The 23,393-nt window shown below is 42.8% G+C and overlaps 1 protein-coding gene across 1 annotated transcript in view; it reads left to right on the forward strand.

Annotated features, from left to right (window-relative positions):
- VIT (vitrin) overlaps window positions 1-23,393 on the forward strand; it is a 125,222-nt gene that overhangs the window by 28,946 nt on the left and 72,883 nt on the right. The window contains exons 2-3 of the mRNA XM_028497146.2: window positions 2,230-2,299; window positions 11,327-11,392. Of these exons, the coding sequence (XP_028352947.1) occupies window positions 2,248-2,299; window positions 11,327-11,392 (118 nt within the window). The 5' untranslated portion in view covers window positions 2,230-2,247. The remainder of the gene's footprint in view (window positions 1-2,229; window positions 2,300-11,326; window positions 11,393-23,393) is intronic.

Raw genomic sequence — 23,393 nt, forward strand, 5'->3', positions numbered from 1 at the left:
GGCGGACGCGCAACCACTGCGCCACCAGGGAAGCCCCATGTATCTTTTTGAATTATGGTTTTCTCTGGGTATATGCCCAGGAGTGGGATTGGTGGGTCATATGATAGTTCTGTTTTTAGTTTTTTAAGGAACCTCCATACTGTTCTCCATAGTGGCTGTATCAATTTACATTCCCACCAACAGTGCAAGAGGGTTTCCTTTCCTCCACACCCTCTCCAGCATTTATTGTTTGTAGACTTTTTGATGATGGCCATCCTGACAGGTGTGAGGTGATAACTCACTGTGGTTTTGATTTGTATTTCTCTAATGATTAGTGATGTTGAGCATCTTTTCATGTGTTTGTTGGCAATTTGTATATCTTCTTTGGAGAAATGTCTAGTTACATCTTCTGCCCACTTTTGGATTGGGTTCTTTTTTTGATATTGAGCTGCATGAGCTGCTTGTATATTTTGGAGATTAATCCTTTGTCAGTTGCTTCATTTGCACATATTTTCTCCCATTTGAGGGTTGTCTTTTCATCTTGTTTATGGTTTCCTTTGCTGTGCAAAAGCTTTTAAGTTTCATTAGGTCCCATTTGTTTAATTTTGTTTTTATTTCCATCTCTCTAGGAGGTGGGTCAGAAAAGATCTTGCTTCAACAGCATCCTTGTATCCACTCTGCTTTCCAACCTCTGAGCCTCTGTCCATGCTGTTCCCCCCGACTTGTAGCCACTTCATCTCCTATTTTCATCTTTCAGAGTTACCCCAAATGCTGCCACCTCCAAGAGGCTTCCTCTTATTCCCACAGCTGACATAATCTCTCCCTCCTCTAAATTCCCTAACCTCTTGGGGACTCTCTGACACTATCCCAGACCTCCTGGATTAGAATCTACATTTTAACAAGTTCCCCAGGTGATTCATATGCACATTAAGATTTGGAAGCAGGCTTCCCTGGTGGCGCAGTGGTTGAGAGTCCGCCTGCCGATGCAGGGGACGCGGGTTCGTGCCCCGGTCCGGGAAGATCCCACATGCCGCGGAGCGGCTGGGCCCGTGAGCCATGGCCGCTGGGCCTGCGCGTCCGCAGCCTGCGCTCCGCAACGGGAGAGGCCACAACAGTGAGAGGCCCATGTACCGAAAACAAAAAACAAAACAAAAAAGATTTGGAAGCCTTGGTTTAAACCACTGGTTCTCAAACTTGGCTGCAGATTGGAATTACCTGTGGAGTTTAGAAAACGCTTGATGCCTAGACCCCACCTGCAAGAGGTTATGGTTCAACTCGTCTGAGATGCAGCCTGGGCATCAGGGCCTTTTAAAACTCCCAGATAATTCTAATATGCAGCAAAGTTTGAGAACCACTGGTCCATAAACTCCCCTTATTCTCCCTCTGGGGGCCTGCACACTCTCTAATATTATGGTTATTTCTGTCCAGGTATGTTTTCTCACTTCTATTGAACTATAAGTCTTTTAAGAGCAAGAACTATCTTTTAATTCAATTTTAATCACCTCATCCCTAGACATACAATAAGAGTTTAATAAATATTTATTGAGTGAATTGTTTCTGTAATCTAAAACAATTTGTAGGACTTCCCTGGTGGCGCAGTGGTTAAGAATCCGCCTGCCAATGCAGGTGACACGGGTTCAAGCCCTGGTCCAGGAAGATCCCACATGCCGCGGAGCAACTAAGCCCATGTGCCACAACTACTGAGCCCACTCACCATAACTACTGAAGCCCACGCGCCTAGAGCCTGTGCTCCGCAGCAAGAGAAGCCACCGCAATGAAAAGCCCACGCACCACAACGAAGAGTAGCCCCCACTCGCCGCAACTAGAGAAAGCCTGCACGCAGCAACAAAGACCCAATGCAGCCAAAAATAAAATAAATTTATTAAAAACAAACAAAAACAACCCACAATTTGTAATCTAAAAATGTTCTCTAAATACCATAAGTGTGGCTTTTGTCCTAATTTGAAGACTGTTTGAACATACCCTGGAAATTGTGGAATTATTTCCTCTTTAGTCTAAGACCAAATCTCTGAAGAAGAGGAGGCTGGTGGCTAGAACAGGTTTTCTGAGAATAGCCTCTCTGGGTACCAGCGCAGCTGATCTCCATGAGTTGTTTACAGAGAGCCGCAGCCTGAAATCCTAAGACTCCAGAGGGCAATGCAAAATGAGGCAGCCCCTCCCTACACTCTGTGCATCCAATTCAGAACTCTTGGCTGAAATATGATGATGTTATTGTTTCTTCCTCTCTAGGGTGCCATTTTGATATTTATGGGGATTGTTGTCCTCACTATGAAGGCATCTGTTATTGAAATGTTCCTTGGTAAGTACTTTTATATGTGTCTGGATACGCTTTTAACATTCTCCTAATGTCCAAAGAATCTTGCCAACAAAAGATTTAAACCAAGACAGAGCATATAAACAGTTCAGTGTATCTTTTTATGATAAACATTTTGGAGAAATGTTTAACTGGGAATGTTAAATGTAGATCAAATTCAGAATGTATATCTATATATTTTTTATATAAAGCAAACATATGTACACATATGTATGTCTACATATTATATATTAAGCACACATATATACACACATATTTGTGTGTGTGTATTATTCAGCAACTAGCAAATATTTCAGATAAAGCATATTTAAAGATTCTGAATTTAGAGAACTTATTTCTTAATTTCTCAAAAAAAAAATTCTTATCACTGACATGGCCTTACTTGTACCATTGGCAACTCATACTTTTAGAGATGAAACCCTTTAAACTTATATTATCAACAGAGAACACAATTTGGGGTAGGCCCTTAAGGAGCAGCAGGTCAACCAGATGAAAGAAAAGTGCTGATGTGTTTAGCACTAAGCCCAAGGGTAATCTTTGGTTAATCTTGACCCCACTGTGCTGTGGCCACTCTGTGTCAGGCAGAATGATCCTGTGGGTCACTGTGAAACTATTGCCACGGAAGGGTACAAAGGCCTTTTAGATAGTCAGTATTTGTTTGCTAGAGCTGCCATAACAAAATACCACAAACTGGGTGGCTTAGAACAACAGAATTTTATTCTGTCACAATTCTAGAGGCTACAAGTCCAAAATCAAGGTGTCAGCAGGGCTGGTTTCTTCAAAGGGCTGTAAGAGTGAACTCTGTTCCATGCCCCTCTCCTAGCTTCTGGCGGTTTGCTAGCAATCTATGGCAGTACTTGGCATCACCCCAATCTATGCCTTCACCTTCACATGTGTTTGTCTGAATCTATACCCAAACACCTTCACCTCTATGTTTGTCTGTGTCTATATCCAAACTGCCCTTTTTTTATAACACCAGTCATATTGGATTAGGGGCCCAACCTACTCCATTAGGATGACCTCATCCTAACTAATTAAGTTAGTTAAATTTAACTGATTACATCTACAACCACTCTATTTTCAACTGAGGTCAACTTCTGAGGTATTGGGGGCTGGGACTTCAACACGAAGTCCAACAGAAGTCCTATGAATTCAGGGAGGGGGGCACAGAATTTAACCCATAATATAGTCAGAATGTGCAAGGTCTGTGCAGAGGGAATCTACAGTGGCAGAATTGAGGACTGGAAGAGAAAGAGGTGACACAGCTGGGAAGGCAAGGGGCTCTCAGCATGGTGGAAGGAGACTGGGCTGGGAGTCAGAGGGAAGATAAGGTTCTGGTCCTGACTCCACCACCAACTTGCTAGGGAATATTCTCGTTGAGATCACAGGGTCCTTCACTTCCACCTTGCCCTTCCGAGATGCTATCTCCCCCCAGCCCCATACTAACCTATAGGTTAGTAGGGGTGAACACAGGGTGGGATGAGGCTGGGGCACCGGTTAGGAATAGGAAGGATTTAGCTACTGTAAAACAAACAAAACAAAACACAGAAACCCTGAGGCTGGTTCACACTCTGCCATGTCCCCCACATCATGGAACCAAGAAGAACTTGACTGTCCTTGCTTGTCTTGCCCCTCTCAGCCTGCCCTTCTGCAAAACCGTTTTCCCCTCAGGGTTGCTCATTCACAAAGCAAGAAATCAAAGTAGAAAAGGGAGACTCCTATTGCAGATTCTCTCCTCTATGTCCTTATATGCCACTCCCTGGAATCTCTCTTATTCATCTGCTTGTCTCCATCCCAGGGTCATTTCCCTTAAGTCCCCTGAAACTCTCTTCAGTACTGTGACAGCCTCCCTGCCCCAAATCCTTACCCCTCTAACTCATTCTCTACCACACCCCAGTTAATCTCCCTAAAGCCCATATCTGATCCCACTCTCCTGGTTTAACACTCAGTGTTTTCCCTTTGTCTTTATGACGGAGCCCACATCTCTCAAAGTGCCTTGCTTGCTGGCAAGGCCTCTCTCATATGACTCTTGCCGTCCTCTCCTGTTCTCCTCCCTACCACAGAGCCCAGCCTGGCTTCCAGGGACGTGGGAAGTGCCGACCTTCTCATTCCCCTGAAGGTCGAGTCATTTCTCCCTTCCAGGTCTTTGACTATGCTGTTCCCTGTCCTGGAATGTTCTTCCTCTCACCCCCACACACCCTACTGGCCCTCCAGGAAGCTTCCTCTGCTCTCCATTTGATCAGACCCTCTTCCTATGGGCTTCCCTGGTGCCCTGTATTGATTCTAGTCACGACTGCATGGCATTCACCTCGTCATGAGGCTGCCATGAGGCTGCCTCCCCTGGATACTGACAGCAGGAGCTGTGTCTTGCTCACTGTTGCATTTTCAGTTCTCAGCACATCTCACAGGCACTCAAGAAATATTGCTAAATAAATTACTCTTGTCAGGGATGTTGGATTTTTCAGGTTTCAGAGTCTGATTCTGCACCCAATTCCTATGTGTGAATTTTTTCCCCACACCAAGTGATTCCTCAACACCAGCTGGGTTTCCTACAACTCAGCTCAATTCTGACACCATTCTACCCGGAGATAGCATCAGATCCTACAGGTAAGGGCTCACACAAGACTGCCCCCCGCCCCCCAACACACACACACTTCAGATGCCGATTGCAAGTCAGGTTGTCACCTGTGCTTCTGACGGACTGGCTATAAAGCAGAGGTTTCCATGACCCCCTCCTTGCGTTTGATTAATTTTCTCAAGCAGCTCACAGAACCCAGGAAACCAGTTTACTCACTAGATTACCAGTTTATTACAAAGGATGTTAAAGGATACAAATCAACAGCCAGATAAAGAGATACACAGGGAGAGGTCCTGAACAAAGGAGTTTCTGCCCCCATGGAATTTGGGCCCAGCACGGTGGCACATGGATGAGCTCTCATTCCTCAACCTGGAAGCTCTTTGAACCCTCTCCTTTTGGATTTTTATGGTGGCTTCATTACATAGGCATGATTGATGAACTCACTGGCCATTGGTGACTGATTCAACCTCCAGCCCCTCTTTCCTCTGGGGAAATCAGGAGATGGGACTGAAAATTCCAACTCTCTATTGGTTTCCCTGGCAACCAGCTCCCTCATCTTTAGGGGATTTTCAAAAGCCACCTCATTAACATAAACTCAGTCGTGATTGAAAGGGGCTTGTTATGAAAAACAAGACACCCATTTCACCTTTATGGCTCTGATTTCAGGAACTGAGGACCAAAAATCAAATATTATAAACAGACATGTGGACACAGGGGGCGAAGGGGAGGGTGGGAGGAATTGGGAGATTAGGTTTGACATAAATACACTACCATGTGTAAAATAGATAGCTGGTGGGAACCTGCTGTATAGCGCAGGGAGCTCAGCTCAGGTCCAAGAGGGAGGGGATATAGTTATACATAGAGCTGATTCACTTCGTTGTACAGAAGAAAGTAATGCAACATTGTAAAGCAATTTTACTCCAGTAAAAAATATACATATTATAACAATAGATGCTCCCATTGCTCTTATCACTCAGGACATTCCAAGGGTTTGGGGAGCTGTTAGGCAGGAACTGAGGCCGGAACACCAAAATATATATTTATCATAAATCACAATATCACAGAGAACCATCCAAAGATCCCCCAAAAGCCCTCTAAATTAATGTTAATTAAGTGTCTAATCGGTATATATCAGAGCTAGCATGGTCACTCTAAATATGTGTAAATTTATGATGTAGCAGAGTTGTAAGCTGCCCACTGTCATTGGAGCACCGCATATAATCAATGACTGCACTATGGGGAGACAGTAGCATTAAAAAGCCTAAGGCTGCACCAGCAAACCTGCATTCTGGTTCCAACTTCTGCCCCCTCCTCCTCCAAAGCAGCTTTAGCTGAGATGTCAACCTTGACCTTGGTTTCTTTCCTACAAAATAAAAAGATGACCTCCAAAGCTCCTCCCAGCTTCAATATTCTATGATCTGAAGCATAATTTTGTGATTTATGTGATTATAGAGAATAAGTTATCCTGTCTCTGCAATAAAGCACTGATATATTTCATGCTAGATGTTTCATTGAGTAAGTAAGTCGAAAGCAAAGCATAGGGGAAATTTGAGCTGATTTTAAATCATCTGCTTTATAAATCAGTTTTCAGGAAGGCACTGTGGACACTGTTAAAGAGAACCAGAGCTGGACAGTATTTAAAGCAGTAAAAACAGATTTTAATCAGGAACGATCTCAACAGGGGAAAGGAGACCTCAGTATTGTACTCGGCTCAATTCCGAATGTAACAAGGAAAAGTGGGGATTTATAGCCAAGGAGCGGCTTGCAGGGGTCAGGGGATGGAAATTACTAAGAGGAGATTTCACGGGAATCGGGGGATTCTTGCTAAACCAACCAGACAGGATTCTTGCTAAAGGCAGACCAGGGTGATCACGTGCCAAGGGTGGAGGATTCTCTCTAAACAAGATTCTTGCTAAAACTAAGTGATGCAGGCCCAACAAGGACAGACACAGAAGCCCAAGGTCAAAGCCTAGTTTAGAAGAGGGCTTAGAGGAGCCTGACTAAAGTTTGGTGAAGGAGAGAGTCCCTGTCAACACCTCCTGAGTTAGTATCTTGAGTGGCGCTAAGGGATCAAACAAAAAGTTTATGGGCTAGAATGAAGCATTCCTATAAAAGTTCTAGACACGTAATAAGTATTCAGTAAGTACTTACTGATTTGATAATTGGTTAAATGTTCTGGCACTTCATGTCTTTTCTTGAAAATAAATGGATTCTGATTATGACTTAATACTAACAGGAAAAGTGGAACACATGTGCCTATTAACCATGCCAATGATTTTATTTTATTTTATTTTATTTTATTTATTTTTTTTTGCCAATGATTTTAGAAAGCACTTTTCATTATTATAAGTCTATCTGATTTCAATATGACCAAATTAAATAACAATTGTCTTTTTCTAATTCAAAAAGAGACATTCTACATAAAACACAGAATATTTATGTGTAAGAACTTCACTGTGAAATGGGAAAAATACAGAAAATATAAAATAGGAATTATAATTCTACCATTATTAAAATTTTGGAATATTTGTTCCAGGTATTTCTCTCTGCATATATTCTAATTTTGTCAGAATCATGCTTAAGGTTAGAGCTGAGAACTTCCCAGGTCATTTAATCTTCTGCTAAAATCATTTGTAATAAATGCTTAGTATTCCCCTACTGTTGGGACATTTCCAAGATTTCATTATTTCGGATTGCTATGAGGAATAATGCTGTAATGAACACCTTTTATTATACATAAATCCTTGTCTATGTCTCTGATTATAACTTGGGATATATTACTAGGTATATATTATCTAGGACGAAGAATATAAATGTTTTTTAAGGCTACTGAAATGTATTACCAAATGGCTTTCCAGAATGACTCCACCTGCTTAGAATTTACCAAGAGTGTACTGGACTGCCCTAATCCCAAATCCATGCCAGGATTAAGTATAATCTGTGTTCAGTACTCAGTACACACTATGAGAAAATATCCTGTCATTTTGCTTTAGCCTGCATTTTTTATCATTAATGAGACTGAACATTGTTTCAAGCTAACTCATTTGTATTTTCTCTATAAATTATGTGGACGATAATTTACTTAAATTGAATTTTAAAACAATTGCACCTCAGCTATCTTAATCAGACTGATGGCCACATTAGAGAGAAAGAGAGCAGAGGAAAATTTTTATTTGAAAAAATAAATTCAATATTTAATTTGTTTTGAAATTTCAAACACGACTAGCGAAAGGTGAGAACTTTTCATGTTACTCAAAGCTGGAACATTGACTTTTTAAAAATTGAGAAGTGGGCTTCCCTGGTGGCGCCGTGGTTGAGAGTCCGCCTGCCGATGCAAGGGACACGGGTTCATGCCCCGGTCCGGGAAGATCCCACATGCCGCGGAGCGGCTGGGCCCGTGAGCCACGGCCGCTGAGCCTGCGCGTCCGGAGCCTGTGCTCCGCAACGGGAGAGGCCACAACAGTGAGAGGCCCGCCTACCGCAAAAAAAAAAAAAAAAAAAAAATTGACAAGTATTGCTGCAGAGTTGGTAAATCATGGTTGCCTTGGAACTTCAGACTCTAGCCTTGATTTCCTCAAGGCCTCTAGACTCTAATGGCCTCAGCTGTGGCCAGATAAACTAACTAGTCCCATGGAAGGGCTTTCAGACCTGTGTTCTGCTTTGTACTTTGAAGTGAGCATCTGTCATCCATCTCGGTGCTCTGCCAGGCTTCCTAAGAACAGGAACACATGACTGATTCTTCTCTCACCCAAATTCCACATGCAAGTCACCATTTCCAAGGTAGCAAGAGAGGTCTTGCAGATGAGGAATGACTTGTTTCAGGGCACAAGCACATTTGCAGCCTTACTGACCAGCCCTCCCCTTGAGGAGTGGCTTCTGGGGAGCTTTAATTAACAAGCATCTAAGCTGAGGGGAGGGCCTCTGTGTACCATTGAAAATAATGACTTTATTAACCACTGCTTAAAACTGAACCCAGCTCTGCATGTTTTCAGCCTGGAGGGTATTGGGCGAGAAAATGTGAGTGATGGGGTGGTCTTACTGAAATATTTATAGTCCTAATGAAACCAAGACTTATAAACGACGTGCCATGGGTACACAGCCCCAGAAAGACAGTATTTGGTTTCCCACCAACAACTGATACCCAAATTTACTACTATTTCACTTACTCCCTCTGCTTTACGCACATAATTTTTTCTACATATTTATTTCGTACTTGTTTTTTAAAAAATATTCTAGTTATTTATTTTTGTGTATAAAATGAAGATGCAGTCTTTGGACAGAGTTAAATGACACAGAGCCTACTATAAAAATCAGACCTCCAGGACATTCACACCCTACGCAAACCCCAGAAGTAAATAACACCTAAAAAATGTCTGCCTTCATTCTACTTGGCTAGACATTTGGTTTTCACTCAGTTCTCTTTCATGGCTCTGTTCTTGCAGGACATGGTATGTCAACTGTCCAGGCCTCAACTAGTGCTAATAGTCAAAACGGGGTAATTCAGGAGCTACATCATTGGCACAGCTCAGCTAGTTAATCATAAGATAAATAAAAAATTTTCTTAACAAACACTTGGTGACATTGCCACTTTTTCCTTCAAAGACAGTTACCAATTCAAGAATGCCTAAGTCCTGATTTATGCTTTAATCAAGCATCTGTGTTCTGTTTAAAAAAAAAAGTAGGAAGTAAAATACCTATTTTAATTATTCTGCTGCCTCATGTTCACCTCCAGAATTCCAACTCCATCCAGAAAGTGGGTTTCTCAAAAAAGTAGCTAAAATGGAGGTAAGTTAGAGCAGTATCATCTTTGGGTGGGTAACGTAGAAGAAGGCCTGGAAAGGAAGGAAGAAGAATACTGACTAGACTTTTGAAAGGAAAAACATGCTTTTCTGTTTATAGGTAGAATTAGTCTAGGTACAGAGAAGTGAGCATTTTTAGACATTATTAAAAAATTGCTTTGAGAAATGTTCACAATATATATCAAAAATTTAAGTGGGCATATCTTTCAGACAAGAAACCCTATTTGGAATTTTTTTTTTTTTTTTTTTTCGGTACGCGGGCCTCTCACCGCTGTGGCCTCTCCCGTTGCGGAGCACAGGCTCCGGACGCACAGGCTCAGCGGCCATGGCTCACGGGCCCAGCCGCTCCGCGGCATGTGGGATCCTCCCAGACCGGGGCACGAACCCGTGTCCCCTGCATCGGCAGGCGGACTCTCAACCACTGCGCCACCAGGGAAGCCCTGGAATTTTATTATAAGGCAATAATAAGGAATCCATGCAAAGATAAAGCTATTTATATTAAATCAGGAGTTGGCTAAATTATGGTATGTCCATGAATTGCAATATTTTGTAGGCAGTGAAAATTATTATGAGGAACATTAAATGTCTAGAAAAAATGTTTCTATATATCCTTAAGTAGAAATAAGTTTATGACACATTGTAAACAGTATAAGCATCATCAAATGTTTGTTTCAAAGTACAATACATACATATATATAGAAAAAGCCTGAAAATATTATACTTTTTGCTTTCATCCGTTATTTTCTGTAGTACTGTTTTTAAGTGTTCTTTTACTGTCCTACAAGGAACATGTATTATTTTGGTAATAAGAAAAATTCGGTCAATGTTATATTTTAGAAACACAAGGCTCACACTAGCAATGCGACTTTAAACTTAAAGGCATAAAGAGTTCCCCTTTCTTCCCCTATTGTTTTGCTTCCCGAAGAGCAGTATCCAGTTTCTGCTCCGTTTCTGAGAAGGAAGCTCACCAACCTGCAGCTGGCCTCTGGGGGGCGCAGCACCAATTGGGGCTGGAAGGACCACCAAGGACAGTCAGGTCGCACCATACCTTGTGAGGAGTCTCTCGTCTCCCCAGTCCCCCTCCTCCTTGTCTTCCTTTCCAAAGAGTCCTCCTCTGAGGCTTTGTACGGACGCGCTTCTTCAGTCCCTCCCTGGCTCTCTCGCACGCACATGCGCGCACTTCAAGTGCACACGCACGCATGCGTATGCGCTTCTCTGGGCGTTTGGAAACTGGCCGTTTGGAAACTCAGTGTGGAACAGGAGAGAGAGAACAGGAAGGGCCTGGATGTTCATCCTACCTCTATAATTTATTCCTGGCACCAAGCAAATCAGTGGGCTTCGCCAGACCCACGTTCCTGCCTTTGGAAAGTGGAGATGGTGGAGCTGGTGTGGTGAAATTTAAAGACAGCAAAACACGGGACAGATATCCAAGAGGTGTTTTTAAAAGGCCCTTTCAAAAGAGGCTAACAAAAGCACAAAATATACATCTTATTTCCCCAACCATAAAATAAGGGAAAATTAGTTCTACTAACGAGAATACTTTAACATATGCTTGAAGCAAACATAAAGGTCAAAAGAGAGAAAGCATTTAGGTGAAATAATATTGATTAGATTTTTTGCATTTTCTTCATGTAGTTTTGCTGGTGACTGGAATACACTCAAATAAAGAAATGACAAAGAAGATTAAAAGGCCCAAATTCAGTAAGTAAAGTTGCAGTTCCTCACTGGTACAAGACTTGTGTCTCCCATGTGGAGGACTGTTACACTTGTTTCAGATAATTTGGAAAGTTTGGGGTTTTTCTGTTTCGGGTTTTTTGTGTGTGTGTCTTATCTCAATACTTTGCACTCAGACTAATTAGTAATGATTCCTATTTGTCATTTACTTCATTCCAAAAAGCATTTGAAGTAAGAGTTCTTATTTTAGGGTAGATATGTGGTTCTACTATATTTGAAAAATTCAAAATGCACATACAAAGGCCAGGCGACATTATGTCTCTATGCCTAAGCTGGAGTAGGTATTTTTCTGCCATTCTGTCTCAATTCCCCATACCAGGAAATTCAGTCTGGCTAATGCAAAAGTCCAGCAAACCTTCCCACCTTCCAGCGTACCCTGGAATCAATGGGTAATCTCACAGAAAAGTTTCACACCCAATCAGTGGAAAGAGGAATAATTAATTTCATTTTTGGGTGATAGTTAAGGTTAGATGACAGAAAAGCCAAAATAACAGTTGCTTAGATAAGACTGAAGTTTCTTTCTCTCTCCTGTAAACATAGTCTGGGCTTTTATGGGAGCTTCACAATCTTCAGGGACGCAGACTCCTTCTATCTTGTCATTCTGCTTTTCTCAATGTGGCTCTCAACTCATTGTCCAGAATGGCTACCCCAGCTCCATCCATCATGTCCACATTCCAGTCAGTAGGAAGGGATGAAGAAAGGCACATACTTACTCCCTTTAAAGACAAGTCCAGGAAGTCAAATACACCACTTCTACTTAAATACCATTGGCCAGAATTTAGGGAGAATGGGAAATGTCTTGATTTCAAGCATCTGCATGCCTAGCTAAAAGTAAGGAGTACTATTATTAGGAAAGAAGAGAGAATGGATATTGGGAAAGAACTAGCAGGACAGGACATAAATGGAAAATCTCACAGTCAAATCTTGTGAGCACACTGAGCTATCTGTATGTAAATTTGTAGACTTGATGGACGCTTGAATTAAGGTATATTTATGAAGGACCATAAGAAAAAGACTTTAGGTATATTCAGTGCTCTGTGCTGTCTACAGAAGAAACTTCTGTATAGGCATTAGATTTAGGTGCCTTAAATCAGCAACATTAAAATTTTGAAATAAAAGAAGAGGTTTGTTTCACGCAGAATTTTTTTTCTTCTGTTCCTTTAAGCCCTTTGCGCAGGACTTCCTGTTGAAATGAGACCAAAAGGGCAGCCATCCACAGCCTCCTAGTCTGAAATACTAAAAAGGAATCAGTTGTTTGTTCCTGTCAGGAAGGAGAGCCAAGAGAATCAGGCCAGGGGCAGATGTGTGTTCAAAACAGTGATTGGGTTAATATGGAGACAAATGCACACCCAAGTATGAATTCCTTTGGGCTGTTTCCAGTATCTTCATTAACTCGTCTACAAAAATCATAAAAGGTTCCATGATTACCATGACAACAGTTTTCAGTGACTATGAAAGTCTGTGCTAAATGACCCAAGAGCAAACCTCTTTGAGAGATCTCAAATGGATTCAACTTCTGATATGCTAAATTCTAACCTTATTCTCAAAATCTCCCTAGTGATACAGCACTTTTGAATCAATGTATGCATGAGGCCTTTTCTCTAATTAGAAACTCTGTCATGGTCATTAAATAAGGGGGAAAAATATAAAATGAAAGTAATAGGATATTCCCAGACTATGGCGATACCTGATTCTTTACCTCAGGAGTATTTTCAAATTGTAATCTATACCTTGAGGCCAAAGTAATTTTCATTTTTTCTGTTCAACCTTGTCAACCTGCCACTGGGGCAGGTGACTGATAGCAAGGGAGGCACATCGTTCATTCACTTGACAAGTATTTATTGGGTGCCGGCCAAGTACCAGGTACGGTTAGACACCCAGATACAACAGCGATTGAAACTCAGACTGTGCCCTCACAGAGCTCAAAATCTAGAGAGGAAGAAAGACAAGTCACCAGCCAATTATGGTGTCTTATGTAAGTGCTAGGACTCGGGAGCTAAAGGTACTCCAAGAATATGGAGAAAAAAGCTATGTATCCGGGAGGACTTCCTGGAGGAAGCAACACACCTACACTGATATCTAAAGGCCTAATAGGGATTGACCAGGCAAAGTTGAGGGGAAAAGAGTGTTACAAGCAGAAAGAAAAAGCATGCCTAAGCCCTGAAGAAAAGAAAGAGCTAAAAAGTAGTTCCATATGACTGAGGTATAGAGTGGGAGGCGCATGTGTTGAGATAAGAGATGGAGGGGTGAGCAGGCAGCAGATCGTGAAGAGCTTTTTACTGTGTCTAGGAATCTGCAGTTCATCAATGAGGGCAATGGGGAATATCTCAGTGCAGATTATTTAGGTGCAGTTAGCAGAAATCCAAGGCCAATTTGCTAAAGCAGAAAAGGAGATTTTGTCAGTACACGAGGTAGCTCACATGACATGAGGTGTCTCGTAGAACCCGAGGTGGGGAGGGCAGCTCGCACTCACTGGGACTGTACCCCAGGTGGAAAGATCTCAAGAATTGGTGCCTCTGCTTCTCTCTGCATGTCTGCCTCACTATCCACCCCCCGACCCCCTGGTTCATGCAGACCATGTCTCTCAGCCCTGATCCCACATTCCTGGGAGAGAAACTCTAACTGCATCAGCCTAGGCTGGGAGGGTGGTTTTCAGAGAAGAGTAGAATGGTTAGGGTTGTGTTAGGGAAGTGAAACAATCCTGACAACAAAACCCAACAAAAATCCCACCAACAAAAGCCAACAAAAATCCCTTTGTCCCAACATATGAAGAGAGAAGAGAGAGTACACAATATATTAGTGAGTAAGCATTACAGATAGACATTCATATACAGGTAGGATGAAAGTATCTACCAAGTCTGGACAGAATTTCACACAAACTTATACAGTGAAGTAGAAGACAGAAAAATTACAACTTCTCTTAACTACTGGAAAGATAAATACATGGACATCCTTAGTGTCTTTTGTATACCTGGAGACCCCTAAACTCCTTCTGGAGGTGAGTATCAATATTTGCGGATCCAAGGATCAGAAATCTGGAGACCTTGCACTCTGCAGGTGATTCCGATGCCTGGTAAAATTTGAGAACCGCTGGACTAGACGTACCCAAGATCAGGGATGCTTGCAGATGTGAATGTGAAATCATGGGTTCTGTTCAGTGCCCTCTGCCTCTTTCCTAGCCAGCCCTCAATTTTCACCAGTGTTTATTCAGGACTAAAAGTCTTCACCACCCAGAGGACTGAAGGTAAAATAACAAGGAGGAGGTCGTTTGAGAGTTTTGCCCAGAGGACAGTTTACTGACACGTACTACACATGTAGCACTACTTTCGGCTCTTGAGGATCTAGTGACCAGACATGCTACCATGAGTTGGCAGAGCCAGATTTGAAACTCAGGTCTCTGTGAGGCTCAACACCAGATGCTTTTCCAGTGCCTTGTCGCAAGCTAGCCATTGAGGAATTAAGTATCCATTGCCTAGAGGCACATGAGGTGTTAAGATAATCAAGGGCTGACTGAATAGGAAGTGAAGTAGAAGAAATGTGGGAAAATAGAAAAAAGAGTAAATGCAAGAGTTTCTTCCTTTGGCTTGGCCTGAGACCTTATGCCACACTAGTGCATCTATTCTGTCTGTGCATACGGTTACTTTAGGTAATTGTCACTTTCTCTCCTCCCTACTTCCTCTGCTTTCTCATTTTTTCTTCTCATCTCCTTTCCCTTCTTTCTATTTCTTTGGTCTACCCATGGCCCCCAGGGGCCCTTATGGACCTTGCTCAGCTCCACTGGAGGCCCTTTGGGCCAAAAAGGTAGTACATGTTGAAAATAATTTCGCATGGGTCTTTTACAAAAGGAAAAGCAAAGATGAAAAAAAAAAATTGGGACTAGTTCTTACGGCTCTTCTCCTCCCACCATACATGACCATTCATTCCAAGCTAGTATTTTGTTCTCACGTACACAGTCATATTGGGTACAATTTTATTCTGTCACTTGCTTATCACAGCATCTTATTTTCTAAATCAAATCAAGTCGGACTCCAGACTGCCAATTGCCTAGGGCTGAGATATTAAAATTCCACCATTACAAGGGCTTCCTCCCTCACAGCTCCAGGCACTGGAAGCCTTATGCAATTTACAACATTCAGAGAGAGCCCCTGCATTGCTCAGTGTCCAAGCACATTTTATTCCTAGAAGTTGAGTAGCTCCATTGTTTCACGAATGGTGGGATCTTGGCAAATGTGGGGAAGCCCTATGCCGAAGGTTCTACCCAGAGGGGCACCACACCAGGTACTGTTCCAAAGTGATGTTCATCCAAGGCAGCTGCTAAGGAACAGGGGCATTTCCCTTACTGGGACATACCTGCCCACTCCCACCTTCCCAGTCTTGGAAGGTCATTTTCTCTCCATCACTCTTTGGGCTGACCAAGGCCAATCCCCTCAAACAAGGAGGCTTCCGAGCAACTAATTCCCAGAACCTTGAGGGAGAGTTGCCAGGCAGCCCCTGCCCTCTCTCTTGCAACCTGGAGCTCCAGAGATAGGAGAACACAAAAGTCTGACTACCTTCTTAGAATAGTAAGGGGAAAAATACAATAAGAATAAGCATAAGTTAATGTCTTAGTAAATTAACCTGCTGTATGGTGCAGGGTAAAGTTTACCATACTGTACAGAATGAGAGTTTTACCAAGTTTCTTTACAGATGTGACTTTTTCAAGGCTCTCATTTTCCTGCGGTGTTTTGGAGCCATAGATCCGACCTTACCCACAGGTACCTCACTAGTATACTTAGTCAGCTTAAACCTACTCAAGCAGTTTCTAACAAATGACCAAAATGTGGTTGCATTTTTGTTGACTGTTGAAGGCTACAAATAATGGTTGAAGGGTTTAGGTGTGTTCATAAAACACTTCTCCTAAGGCAGTCAAGATACCTTATAGATTTTAAGGATTAACTTCATTTATGTTAGATTCCACATTTGAAAAAGGCCTACTCTTCAACTCATGAACCTTTCAGCCCATACTGTAATAAACACATCATATGTTTCCCCATAAATTATGTCCACCAACAACTCTAGAATGATCCCTGTCTGGCAGAGTGTTTGTGCTAGAGAGAGAAAAGCTTTTAAGTTGTAAAATCTCCTCAATAGCTTTTCTACATGTAAGGAATCCCCAGAAGAGCTCCAGAAGCAATAGCCTTAGCCTAATGTGGGGTCAGATGAGATAGTGTTACACAGGTGAGAGCTGTGATGAACTCCAACAAATTATTGCCTGTCCATGCTGCAAAGTCTCTGACTTCAGTGAGCACCAGATCTTGTATAAGGTAAAATAAAATTATGCAAAGGAAAGCCTTCCTGGACCCAACACCAATTGCCAACACAAAAACCCATTTTAGATGGCTCCTTTGTATGCTACACTTCCTCTGCTGTCTACTTACTGCACGTTATTATAAGATCTTTTTTATACAGTCTGTCTTCTCAACTAGACCAAATAATTAGTGCTCACTAGGTATTTGTTGGACAAACTACAACAGTAAAACAAAACACTGTAAAATAAAGCAAAATGTGGTAAATGCTACAAAAGAATAACAAGGGGTCTACAATAGGATTCATACTAGTTTCTTGAAGGAACATTTAAGGTAGGATATGAAAAATAAGTGGAATTGCAGAGGTAGGTGGAAGGGCTTTCTAGGTGCACTAAGCCCAGATATCATGGGGAAGATGGGGTCAGGAAACAGTGAGTGGCGTGAGTGGGTTTAAGTGCTGGGGAGTCGTGGGAGATGCAGCTGGAAGATGGGTTAAGACTAGGCAATGCCAGTCTGAGAAGCTTTGTTTTTTGCCATTCTTTAGAGGGTGGGAACCACTGAAAGTGTTCTGAGCAGGAAATCTACATGATGAAGTCAGCAAGATAAACAACAGCAAGATACTCCCCACAGGCAGTGAAGCCACATTCTGAAATATTTCCATTACATTGGAGTCTGTTGAAATAGTCTTAACTTGCGGTGAAACGAATAACCTTTAATTCACATAGTTCTCTCCAATAAGTTAACCTTAATACCATGTAAGGCATGGAAAGATTTTCGCAATCAACCTGGAAAGGGTGGATAATTCCCAGAGGTACTGCCTCAGCATGAAGAGGTAATTGTTCTGGGACTTGGTTATTGAGTACATTGGACACTGTTGAAAACATACAGCTCTGTGATTGTAGGATTTGGGTATAGCAAGCGCACAGCTTCTTCACTGGGCTCGCATGTCATTAGCTGTAGCAACTTGAAAGGGACCCCCAATGTTTGCTTGCTCCTTAGACACTTGGTACCAACACTAGTGTGTTCTCCACACAGATTGATGTGTGTGCTGTTTCTCACACCATGAAAAAGGAAGTGGATTAACTCTCTAGCCCTCCTTCTGGTGTGTGGGTGAGAAGGGAGGTGGACTCTCTCTGTGTTGTAGATTTTCAGTTGAGTAAGCTCTACCGTGGCAGTTCTCAGAAGTAACAGGCAAAGAATGCAAGGAAAATTGCACTAGAAGAGTTGCCTTGCAGGTTTTTGGGATACATGCACAGATGTCTACAGACATACACACAAATGCACACACACACACAAACACACCCAGACAGACAACCTATTTACAAGACATATCCTATATTTACCCACTAGTGGTTGTCAGTGATCTTCAAGTTCAGAAAAGCCTCGTAGGATTAGAGTAGGGAAGCAACCATTTAACACCTTTTCTTCAGTAATGGGAGAAGCAACCAGGTGGAGCTGGCAAAGCTCTGTGTCTGGAGCCAGAGGGTATGAGTTCAGGGCCTGGCTCTGCCACTTTCCTGGTACCTGAGCTTGAACAAATAAACTTATCTCTCTGCAAAATGAGGACAATACGCCTCTTAGGGTTTTGTAAGGATCAAGTGAATAAGTGTGTATTACATCCTTTCTAAATTAAAAGTAGGTTACTTTTAGGGACTTCCCTGGCGGTCCAGTGGTTAAGACTCTGAGCTTCTACTGCAGGGGGCAAGGGTTCAATCCCTGGTCAGGGAACCAGGGAACTATTCTAGCAGAGAGCTGATTGTTTCAGGCAAGGTCACCTTCCTTTGGAGGATGACAGCAGTCTGTCAGGTGGATTACCTCACTGGTGCTGACCAGGAAATTCCAGATGGACTTGTTAAGATTACATTCCTGGAAAAGAATGAAACTGCAGTTAGGTTAGGCATTGTCTCGGTTTGGTGACGAGTGCTTTGCACAAGTGACTCTATGTTGGGTCTGTTGTCTCTCTTTTGACATTACTAACTGGGATTCTTTCTGAGGTGATGAAGATGTGGAATTAGATAATGATGGTTTCACAAACTTGTGAATATACTATAAATCACTGATTGTACACTTAAAAGGACCAATTTTATGGTATGTGAATGGTATCCCAACTTTTAAAAATGGAATTTTCCAAAAAGGAAAAGAAAGGAAATTTCTTCTGAAAATAATACTGTGCAGTTCTGAAAAGAGTTCTAGCAAAAACAACTGTTGACACCTTGGTCACAATGGGACTATTAATTCACCCAGTGCCCATGTGATGTGACCCCTGCTGACTCCCCAGACCTTATCATGGACCTCCCCCCAACCCACTCACTGTGCTCCAGGAACACTGGCCTCCTTTATGTTCTTCAAACCACCAAGCCCTTTCCCACATCAAGGTTTTTGCCCTGTTTCTTCTTTCTGCCTGGAAGGTCCTCCTAGACCTTTGCTGGCTGGTAATTTCTCATCATCCAAGTAACCATGGTAGGAGAGTAAATAGAGAGGAATACAGGGACCAGATCCTTTAGGGCCTCGTGGACCATATTAAGGAGCTTGGACATTAGGGCAGCAGGAAACCAATGAGGGGTTTTAAGCAGGAGAATGATGAAATGTGATTAAATTTTTAAAGTATCACATTGTCTGTTCAATGGAGAAAGGACTGAGGCAAAGGGTGAGCAATATGGAAGGAAGAAGACAAGCTAGGAGGCTATTGTGCTAATAGTCCAGACAGGAAATGTCAGTGAACTGGACCAAGGCGAAAGCAGAGAGAAATTGCAGATTTGGAAATAAAACTAGCAGGACTTGCTAATGGATGGGTTCCATTTATCCCTTCATTCATCCAGCAGACATTCTGTTGATCAGCAATGAACAAAACACACAAAAATTCCTGCCCCCATGGAGTGTGTGGTCTAGTAGATGAAAGAAAATGTAGCAAACTGGGACCTTGAAAAAGTAGCATTTGAACAGCTGAAAGGACAAAGGGTTCCAGTTGTAAGGAATGATACAAGCCAAGTTTGCAAGATAACATGCATTTGAAAAGTACCAGGGGCAGCATTGGCAAGCCCAGAAGTTCCATGGAGGGGGTCTGTGGAAAGGCCTTAAAGATTTTAGAATTTTTCCTCAAGGCAACAGAAAGATACTGACAGCTTTTGACCAAAGATTCAAGGTGGTCATCTAGCAATCCCACTCCTGGGCTTATAGCTGGACAAAACTATAATTCAAAAAGATAAATGCACCGCTGTGTTCATAGCAGCACTATTTACAATAGCCAAGACATGGAAACAACCTAAATGTCCATTGACAGATGAATGGATAAAGAAGATGTGGTATGTGTATGTGTGTGTGTGTGTGTATATATATAAAATGGAATACTATTCAGCCATTAAAAAAAGAGTGAAATAATGCCATTTGCAGCAGCATGGGACCTAGAGATTATCATACTAAGTGAAGTAAGTCGGAAAGAGAAAGACAGATACCATATGATATCACTTATATGTGGAATCTAAACTATGACACAAATGAACCTATCAGTGAAACAGAAACAGACTCAGAGATATAGAGAACAGATTTGTGGTTGCCAAGGGGAAGGGCGGGTGGGGGAGGGAAGGACTGGGAGTTTGGGATTAGCAGATGCAAACTATTATGTGTAGAATGGATAAACAACAAGGTCCTACTGTATAGCACAGGGAACTATATTCAATATCCTGTGATAGACCATAATTGAAAAGAATATGAAAAAGAATATATATGTATAACTGAAGCACTTTGCTGTACAGCAGAAATTAACACAACACTGTAAATCAACTATAATTTAATAAAACAAATTTTTAAAAAAGATTCAACATAGTCAAAGACTTTTTAAGAAAAATGGAAAAGAGGGACTTCCCTGGTGGTCCAGTGGTTAAGAATCTGCCTTCCAATGCAGGGGACATGGGTTCGATCCCTGGTCGAGGAACTAAGATCCCACATACCGTGGGGCAACTAAGCCCACGCGCTGCAATGAAGAGCCCGCACGCCGCAACTAAGACCCAACGCAGCCAAATAAATAAATAAATATGTTTTTAAAAAGAAAAAAAAAAAGAAAAATGGAAAAGAATGCTTTGCAAAAGAATTTGCTACCAAGGAAGAATTAACATGATCTGGTCACTGGTGTCAGGAGAAGGAAGCATTCATCTTCAAATTTTATTTGATGATCATTTTATTTCATTAAATTAACATTTTTGCATAATTTTCTTAAAAATAGAATTTTACTCTAGTTGAATATCACAGTAGAAAAATATTAAGTTTCATATCAAAACTGTTTATGCATAAGTGCTTTTATGTTATAATAATTCTTTCTCATTAACAGCCAAGAGGCAAGCTTGCAATGGCCACCTCTGATTGATGAAGAAATTTGTTTTCCCAAAGCAATGTGGCTTGTCTTGAAAGCCACATTCACTGAAAAGATGAATGGAAAATAAGAAGCAGACTATACAGTTTGATTTGGCCTCTACATCATTGGCTTATTGTATATGACATCACCCAATAATCACTCTGTTATTAGGTCAGGCAGAAGAACCAACTTAGAGCAGAAACATTTGCAGTTGTGCCTCTAAGATTCCAATGTTGCATGAAGATAGTGGCTCAAACAATGCCAGTTTTGCCCAGGAACACTCTGAGATCAGTACAGCAGACACATGACCTCAGTGAGCGGCATCTAAAGGTTATCCTTTCATTCTAACCGTCCGGGTTGCAAATAGTTCTCTTTTCCCTGTGTCTGGTGCCAAGGGCCTCTGGGAAGGAATCCTTGGCAGATTCTGAGATGCTCTAATGTGAGCTCTGTCGAGAAAATCATAATGGCCATGAGAAGGCAAGGTAACCTTGAGGAATCATATGAGGGGAAAGCAGAGCAGATGGCTGAGGAATAGGTCTCTGTGCAGTTTCCACTCAGGCAATTCTGGGCTCCCCCAGGATCTCTGTGACTTTAGCCCAGGGTTCTCTCATTTCCACCAACAAAACTCCACTCAGGAAGGAATGGAAGAGGCTCTCTTCTTGCTTTCTCCAAATGTTCCTGGGAGTAAACCTTCTTATGACTTCTAAGTTCTCCCCAAAGGTTAATAGTGGGGATGCACCATTCCCCGTCCCCTGAGTCTTATTTGTCACATCAGTGTCTTCCTGCTCCCTTCAAACCTGAGATGGACACTTCTTGAGTTGCCTTAGTTTTGACCTGTCCTCTGAAGGAAGTCTTACTTCTGCACTTTTGAGATGAAACCCAAAGAGAGATGAAAATGAACCTAGAGACCTTCAAGATGGCAGAGGAGTAAGACGTGGAGATCACCCTCCTCCCCACAAATACATCAGAAATACATCTACATGTGGAACAGCTCCTACAGAACACCCACTGAACGCTGGCAGAAGACCTCAGACTTCCCAAAAGGCAAGAAACTCCCCACGTACCTGGGTAGGGCAAAAGAAAAAAGAAACAACAGAGACAAAAGAATAGGGACGGGACCTGCACCAGTGGGAGGGAGCTGTGAAGGAGTAAAGGTTTCCACACACTAGAAGCCCCTTCACTGGCGGAGACGGGGGGTGGGCGGGGGGAAAGCTTCGGAGCCACAGAGGAGAGCGCAGCAACAGGGGTGCGGAGGGCAAAGCGGAGAGATTCCCGCACAGAGGATCGGTGCCGACCAGCACTCACCAGCCCGAGAGGCTTGTCTGCTCACCCTCCGGGGTGGGCGGGGGCTGGGAGCTGAGGCTCGGGCTTCGGTTGGAAGCCGGGAGAGGACTGGGGTTGGCTGCGTGAACACAGCCTGAAGGGGTTAGTGCACCACGGCTAGCCAGCGGGAGGGAGTCCGGGAGAAGTCTGGAGCTGCCGAAGAGGCAAGAGACCATTGTTTCGGGTTGCATGAGGAGAGGGGATCCAGAGCACCGCCTAAACGAGCTCGAGAGACGGGCACGAGCTGCGGCTATCAGCACAGACCCCAGAGACGGGCATGAAATGCTAAGGCTGCTGCTGCAGCCATCAAGAACCCTGTGTGCAAGCACAGGTCATTATTCCCACCTCCACCTCCCCTCCTAGGAGCCTGTGCAGCCTGCCAGGGTCCCATGATCCAGGGACAACTTCGCCAGGAGAACACACCGCGCGCCTCAGGCTGTTGCAACATCATGCCGGCCTCTGCCGCCACAGGCTCGCCCTGCATCCGTACCCCTCCCTCCCCCTGGCCTGAGGGAGCCAGAGCCCCCGAATCAGCTGCTCCTTTAACCCCGTCCTGTCTGGGTAAAGAGCAGACGCCCTCAGGCGACCTACACGCAGAGGTGGGGCCAAATCCAAAGCTGAACCCCGGGAGCTGTGCAAACAAAGAAGAGAAAGGGAAATCTCTCCCAGGAGCTTCAGGAGCAGCGGATTAAATCTCACAGTCAACTTGATGTGCCCTGCTTCTGTGGAACACCTGATAGAAAATGGATCATCCCAAAATTGAGGTGGTGGATTTTGGGAGCAACTGTAGACTTGGGGTTTGCTTTCTGCATCTAATTTGTTTCTGGTTTTATGTTTATCTTAGTTGAGTATTTAGAGTTTATTATCACTGGTAGATTTGTTTATTGATTTGGTTGCTCTCTCCTTTTTTTTAATATATACATTTTTTTTCCTTTTTCTCTTTTTGTGAGTGTGTATGTGTATGCTTCTTTGTGTGATTTTGTCTGTATAGCTTTACTTTTACCATTTGTCC

This window comes from Physeter macrocephalus, chromosome 12 (genome assembly GCF_002837175.3).
Source record: "Physeter macrocephalus isolate SW-GA chromosome 12, ASM283717v5, whole genome shotgun sequence".
Classification (NCBI taxonomy): Eukaryota; Metazoa; Chordata; class Mammalia; order Artiodactyla; family Physeteridae; genus Physeter; species Physeter macrocephalus.